This window comes from Chenopodium album, chromosome 5 (assembly GCF_948465745.1).
Source record: "Chenopodium album chromosome 5, dcCheAlbu1.1, whole genome shotgun sequence".
NCBI classification, from domain to species: Eukaryota; Viridiplantae; Streptophyta; class Magnoliopsida; order Caryophyllales; family Amaranthaceae; genus Chenopodium; species Chenopodium album.
Window position 1 is genome coordinate 78,562,338 of NC_137838.1, and position 7,646 is coordinate 78,569,983.

The window sequence follows — 7,646 nt, forward strand, 5'->3', positions numbered from 1 at the left end:
GATTGAGTTATATCAATTTATTTTAGATTAATTAGATAAATTTTTAACGCTTATGTATAGCAATGCACTTTGTAATTTTCTACTCCGTATATGCATAGTATGGTCTAGTGATGGAAGTTTACTTAATGACTGGACGAAATTTTAAAGTTCGAGTCCTAGTATTGCTTGTTAGAAATATGTTTTCACTTCTCATACAAAGTACTTTGTGCTCATACCTTAAACTCAATTTTAAGTGTTCTAATCACAAAGAGAAATGCCAAAAATTAAGTAAAGTATGCCACAATGATGATAAACTTTGAAACCGATATCCATGCAAGATTCATTGCCAATCGGCGTGTCTTTTTGTATTGTATTAGGCTTGTGCTGGAATGGATTGTTCTCGTGTCGTGCCTAAGTGACCCTTGTATTGGCCCAACCCATGTCCATATCTAATCCTATACATCATTAATTCATTATTCTCCGTATTAAGGGTCTGTTCTAATTTACTGAACTGAGCTGAGATGAGATGAGATGAGATGAGCTGAACTGAACTGATTGGAGGTGAGCTGAATTGAGCTGAACTGAATTGTTTATGAGAGAAAGAAATTAGAAACTAAACTAACGTGAAATGAACTAATTGAAGCTGAGTTGAACTGAACTGAATTGAAATTATACCGAAGAGAACAGACCCTAAGTATGAAATTACGATGTAATTAAATACACCAAACTATAATATTATCATAGGATTCAATTTTTTGATATATTGCATTGTATTCCATTCGACCCATTTGAGAGAAAACGGGCCTACCATAACATCACCGCACATGGTGTACTGGATTATCTCTTCTTGTCATTTTCTCTCACTTTCTTCCTCACTTCACACCACACTCACTTCAACTCGACTCGTTCACTCGTTCTTCCCTCAACTCAGTTACTTCCACACCTCACTCAACCCATCTAACTGAAAACGACTGCAAAAATACTCCCAATTTTCATTTCTTATTCATTCCTCTTTCTCTCTCCTCTTTGTCCTTTTTTTCCCTCTTTCAATTTCTATCATTTTCTTCTTCTGGTCGGATTGATGGAAACCCAAGATCACAAAAAGCCTAAACAATCAGGTTTGTTATCTGGGTCGTTTAAATTTTCTTTCTTTTTTTCTGGGTTGTTATTAAAATCTATCTTTTTTGTTCTTCCTGCTGTAAAATGTGATGTTTTGTACAGATTTTTTTGTGGGTTTTGTGTTTGGAGTTTTCTGGTTTTAATAGTTAATGAATTTTGGAATTATTGAGTATGGTTATGTTGATTAATTGGTATTCTGTGGATAAATTTCGTTTTTGTGTGTTGCCTGCCAAGTGTTTGATGAAATGTCTAAATGAAAAAAAATAAAAAATAAAAAAAATAATTTGATTTTGCTGTTTTTGATTTGATGTTTGGTCAAAAGGGTATGAAGGGCATAGTGGAGGAGTTCATGTTTGTACTAAATGTGGATGGCCGTTTCCAAAGCCACACCCTAGTGCTAAGCACAGGAGGGCTCATAAGAAGGTTTGTGGAACAGTTGAAGGCTATAGGCTGGATAATGATGCACAAGACAAGACCCATTTGATGGTTGGTTCTGATGGTGAACATGCTTCTGATGATGAACACAAAACCCCAAGTAATAATCGATTTTATTTCGCGTTAATTGCTTGATAAATGTTGTATGAATGATGGTTTTGAAGTGGGTTTTTGATTGAATATTTGGTAGGTGGTAAAGTTGTGGAGACTACTATAAACAGGAGGACTAGCAGTGGAGTTGGTAATAGATCAAGTAGGTCGACCAGATCAGAAGATGAAGTGTTTACTGATGCTGTCACAGAATTTGCTGACACTCCAAGTCCTGGAGAGGCCTCCGATGGTATACAGCGGTTTTATTCGATGCAACGTGTAACTCAGAATGATTTGGATGATATTAAGCATGCTGCAGAGAAGGCTGATGCTGGTGAGATAATTTCTTCTATTGTTACCATGTTTTATCGAGTTTTTGTTTGTTTTGTAGCTATTGAAGTAGCTGAATGTTTATCTTAAGTTTGAGCTGGTGAGTGTGCATAAGAATTTGTAATTTGTTTATTTTATTCAAGTAAAACTTGTTTGTGCCATAAGTTTGTATGGGTGTCTGTGTCAGTAGTTTAGGATTGAAGTAGTCCCGAGGATGTGTACCTAGATGGTTTATGTTGTTGCTTAGAAGTTAGAATCTTTTAATGCCATCTGAGCTTATTAACTTCAGAAGTTACGAAATATAGGTATTCAGATAGGTTTATATTGAATGAGCTAAGTCAAGTTATTACCTCACAGCGAGAATGTTATTTGTGCAATGTGGCTCCATCATCAAGCACTGAAATTCAAAGTCGAAAATTAAACAGATATTGATTCAAAGTAGTACAAATCTTTGCTAATATTATATAGATATATTTTTTTCCTTTATAAGTAGCTGTTATGAGCAAAACATAGTAGCCACTGGGTCTTACATCTGATTTAAAATAAAAAAAATCTTAATTTTTTCCTCCCACTACTGGGCTGGTGGCTTTCTTTTTGCTTCATTTGTGTGTGTTATACTGTTATCTGCCACTGTCTGTTCTTTCAATTGACTGTGAGGAAGCTAGGAAGCCTACTTTGATGTGCCATATCTGCCTTGCACTCTTGCAATTTTGTGAGTGACATAAAGGCGATAATACATTATTTTGGCTGTGATAAGCTTTACGTTAACAAACAGCTAGTGTTATAGTTTGTCTGCACATGGAATACATGCCAAACCAAACTACAAGAATTTATAATATGTATGTTAGCGTTGATATATTCTCTTCTTTGCTGAAGTTTTATTTAATTATTTATGCCGTTATGCAGGAGGTCGAAAATGGCTTTATCATCTCCCATAATTGTTTATAATGTTTCTGGTTGCTTAAGAGATTACAGTGAATCACATGTGACGTTTTCGGGAGGTCTTCTAATGTTTTCTGGTAGCAGATGAGGATTTTGGGTATAAAAATAATTTCATAGGATATCCATATGATTTCTGTAAACATAATTTCATCAGATATAAAAAAGTTCCCGAACTTGATATTCTGATTGAGATCACATAAGTTTAGTGATATGCGCTAAGTGCTAGACGTGTAGAAATTACCAGTACATTCTTTTATCTTGGTCTGTTGTGAACTGATTGTGGCTGGTTGTTTTCCTTCAGTTTTTTCAAAATTAATAGTGTGTGTGTGTTCTTCCTTTTGAAATATTATTGCTTATCACGTTTTCAAATGCAGATAAATTAGGAGCCCCCAGCACACATCTCAATGACAATCAGGATCAAGTTCAACCTGTTCAGAATTTGGAAGGTGACAATGATAGAATAGAAGCTGGTATTCTATCTCAGGATCAAATCCCCAGTTTCACCTCTGGTCCAGCTCCAGCCTCAGCTTTAATCACTATAGAAAATGAGAGTGAAGATGAGGCAGCTGATGAAATTGTTTTGAGTAAGGGGAAGTCAGAACCTAGAACCTCATATAATGAAACAACTGAGGAAGCATCAGAAGATGTTTCTGTTTTAGGAGATATGGATAAAGGAGTTCTAGGTCCTGTCTCCGATGGTGAATTAGCAAAATCGGTAGTGATGAAAATTACTGGTTCTGAAAACAATGTTGAATGCTCTCAGGCAGCAGGGCAACCAGTTGAAGTTATTGATCCTGCAAGTGGAGGCTCAGCCAAGTTAAGTGACGTGACAGTGGATCATGGCCTAAAATCTGGAGCTAATGCAGATGTCTATGTTCTAGCTGCTCCTGATGCTTTACCTCCGCATAAGCATCCTGAGAGAGCAGTCAAAGATTTTGACCACGAAACAAGTGAAAGTAAGAAAGTCTATTCTGAAAATGATATTCTAAAAAGTGTTGATGTCATGGAGGGTAAACTTAACCAGGATGTTGGGCAGAAATCAATAGCTGAGCAAAACCCTGTTGGTGAGCCAGTTCAATTACCTGATGTTGAGGCTTCTGAAGGTGACGTAAGTAATTTTAGTTGCGAAGTAGTTTCTGACTTGAAGACTGAAAATTTGGGAGAAAAAATTAGCTGTGCTGAAGAGCAGAAACCCACTATTGCATTGAATAATGTCTTTCCTGAAGAGCAGAAACCCACTATTGCATTGCATAATGTCTTTCCTGAAGAGCAGAAACCCACTGTTGCCTTGAATAACGTCTTTCCTGAAGAGCAGAAGCCTATTTTTGCTGCTGATAATCCAGAGTGCACCTCAAATGGAGCTTCCAACACAAGTAATGGTGTTAAAATTAATGCTGAGCATGTGGTTTTACAAGAAATCATTGACAATGAAGTGTCAAGGAGTCTATTATCTGCTTCTGATGTTGGCACAACTGAATTCAGGAATGAAGTAGTTTCTGACTTCAAGAATGAAAATTTGGAAGAAAAAAATTTTAGTTGTGCTGAAGAGCAGAAACCCATTGTTGCACTGAATAATGTATTTCCTGAAGAGCAGAAACCCATTGTTGCACTGAATAATGTATTTCCTGAAGAGCAGAAACCCTTAGTTGCTGCTGATAATCATGAGTTCATCTCAAATGGAGCTTCCAATGGTGTTAAAAGTAACTCAGAGCATGTGTTTCCACAAGAAATTGGCAACAATGATGTGTCAGGGGGTTTATTATTGGCTGAACATGCTATCAATGACATTCTACCCCAATCTAAAGAGCTAAGCAATATCCATGATGGCTCTGATACAGGTAATAATGAAAACATTGGAGCTGCACAAACTCATTTGGATGGAAGTGAGATAAATTATGGAGGCGAGGGTAATGAGGCTGTTAATGCTGAAACTGCACCTAGTGGCTCAATTATAGCTGGATCTCGTGATGGCATTCATGAGACATTTGAGGCAAATAGATTTCATGACCATGTTAAATCAGATAAGACGGTGGATCCTAGGGATGTGATAGCAGGTCATACACTACCCATGGTGGAGAGCACTGGTGGTAGTTCAGGAGGGGCAGAGTGTACAAGTGAAGATGGTCTAGGTGCTATTTCGAAAACCGACAATCTTCCTGGTTCAATATCAAAGATGATATCAACTGATTCTTCAGCTGTTTGTTACAATGCTCAACTTTCTTTGAAAAGCTCTGCTACTGTCGATGACACCTTCACGGATAAGTCTGCAGAGGAGGCCGATGTGTTTGAAGGGGATAGGATTGTTAAGCCCCATATTGCTATTTCAGGAGCTGATATTCTCCCGGATTCTAGTAGCCAAACTGACAGTCTGGAAGGCAACTGGGGATCTGTTTCAGGTAAATTTTTTTTTTTTTGGAATTTTTTTTGTAAGATATCGCAGCCTACACAAGTACATAGTCATATCTGTTATAACAAATTCAGATGCATTACTCTTGTATATATTCTCTATTTCTCACCTCTCTCCTTCAGAGGTTTCCTTCTTTACGCATTCTCACTACATCCATCCGGAAACTAAATCTTTGAATACTACCTGTCTCCAAATGTAGTTAATATCTACATTTTCCAAAAAGATTTAGGAGAGTGAATAAGTACATAGATTTAAGTGGCCCTATTTAAAAGAAGATTTGGGAGGAGAAAACATGCAAAACGGAGTTATAACTCTAGTGAGACACCAGAGACCCACAAAGAAGCTTTAAAATTGTTTTAGGGACGGAGTAGGCTTCTCCTTGTGATCATGCCTTTTTATTCAAATGTATGAGGTTGATCAGTCATGGTTTCTTTGCTTGAATTTTTAATGCCTCTAATTAGACATTAAGAAGCTTGTGTTCACCTGGGAATTAACCTCTGCTTGCTTGTTTTTGGTTGATGCAGTTATGTCTGCAGTATCAGACACACCACCTGCCAATGACACTCCTGCATTGAACCAATCCCAGGTATCTGCCTCAAAAGATAATGGCATCTTGGATGTGAAACCTATGATGGAAAGTCAACACCCTGAGAGTAAATCGTCAGTTGATCCTGTGGTTGGAGCGATAGGAGGTATATCTGAGATCCAGACATTAGAGGAGCAGAAAGAGAAGGGTTCTGCCTTACAAACTTCTTGGTCGACCTCGGTTGCTCATTTGGATAATGCGCCACATGGAGGAAAAAGAAATGAGGAAATTATTGCCAAGGTAACCAACTGGAGCACCGAAAAGCAACATCTGCCTTTGAAAACCCTTTTGGGAGAAGCCACTGCCAGAAGTAGAGCAGAATCACCAATTCACACACATATGAAACCCCAAACTGATGAAACTCCAGTAGCAAATAATGATGCTTCAAAGACAGAAAATGTGATTCTTAGTTCCAACAACCCCATTCCAGAGGCGTCGAAGATAGAAATGGGAAAAGAATGGAATTCTCCAGCAAGGTATCCGGTGAATATCAAGACAGAGAAGAGGAAGGGCAAGAACAAACCATACTGGGCACCATTTCTTTGTTGTTCATCTGTCAATGCTAGGTAGGATAGCTGTTCAAGGTAATGGAACGACTTGAAACACATTTGAGGAGCAATTTTCTTCGATAAGTGGAATGCTTGTTTAATATGCACATGTTTAGGGTTTGTAAAAGAGATGTCTATATGTTGGATTTTTAAAGCCTAATACTCTTGGTGATCTTATTATACTATGAAGTATTTAGTTCAGATTATTAGTATTTAGTTCAGATTATTGTTGCATAGTGAAGATTTGTGAGCAGAGTAATTATTGTTTTTGCTGTGAAAAGGAACTAGAGCCCTACTATTAGTGTATTTTCAGCAGATTTTTTCTTAACGCCTTCTTTTTTGTGGAGACATTAGGCTATTAACTGTGATGATACAAATCAATCATATAAACTGCAAATAATTAAGGCATTTGAAGATGTCGCAGAGGGAGTAAATCATAGGGGTGAACCGGTGGACTAAGGGTCTGTTCTCTTCAGCTTAATTTCAGTTCAGCTCAGTTCAGTCCAGTTGCTAATTTCTTTCTCTTATAAACAATTCATTTAAGCTCTATCCAGTTCAGCTCAGGCTGCTCTGCTCTACTCTACTCAGCTCAGCTCAGTAAATCAGAACAGATCCTAAGTAATGCTTTATATAAAAGAGATGATATTTGCTTTTAGCCTATGGGACACCCATTAGGCCATTACTAGTAGGCAATCTTTTGGACCGTTTTCTTGTAAATGTAACACACCTTCTTGAACATTTTTATAGGAGTTATTTAGAGTAGGTAAATGAGTGACTTTATCAAAATGATTTAAACAACAAGATTAGAGAAGGGTTAAGTACTATATGTATAGATAATTCTTATTAATTTTCCGTTTACATTGTTTAATCTCTTCCTCATATATGTGTAAAAAATGTGTGTTGCATTTAAAAGAAAACGAAAGAAGTACATTGGTACAAATGGGTGATGCTCACATCATCCAAAATCGCATGTATAAAGAGTATAATATCGACTCGCAATACCTTACTACGTATAGTTACAAAATACTCCCTCCGTTATTAAATACTTGCTCCAATTCGATTTTTTACACTATTCTTTTGTCCTACTTTGATTAATGTTTGTGATTTAAACATAAGAAAAAATATAGTCTTGTGGGTACTTGTTGGAATCGTCTAATGAATAGATTATTAATTTTCAATTGTTAGAATTTATACTTATTGAAAGTGAAAG

At 36.9% G+C, this 7,646-nt stretch overlaps 1 protein-coding gene across 1 annotated transcript; it reads left to right on the forward strand.

The window, feature by feature from the left end:
- Positions 1-897: 897 nt before the first annotated feature.
- LOC145632424 (uncharacterized) lies at positions 898-6,621 on the forward strand. The gene is made up of 5 exons (XM_081684802.1): positions 898-1,097; positions 1,421-1,633; positions 1,724-1,957; positions 3,270-5,291; positions 5,827-6,621. The coding sequence occupies exons 1-5, from the start codon at positions 1,061-1,063 to the stop codon at positions 6,456-6,458; spliced, it is 3,138 nt and encodes a 1,045-aa protein (XP_081540928.1). The 5' UTR covers positions 898-1,060; the 3' UTR covers positions 6,459-6,621.
- The last annotated feature ends 1,025 nt before the right edge of the window (positions 6,622-7,646 follow it).

Bases quoted from the DNA above. Each gene is read 5' to 3' on its own strand.
- LOC145632424 (XM_081684802.1), top strand. From the start codon at position 1,061: ATGGAAACCCAAGATCACAAAAAGCCTAAACAATCAG. The intron at 1,634-1,723 runs GTAATAATCGAT...AATATTTGGTAG, and splicing joins TGATGAACACAAAACCCCAA to GTGGTAAAGTTGTGGAGACT. The intron at 1,958-3,269 runs GTGAGATAATTT...TTTCAAATGCAG, and splicing joins TGCAGAGAAGGCTGATGCTG to ATAAATTAGGAGCCCCCAGC.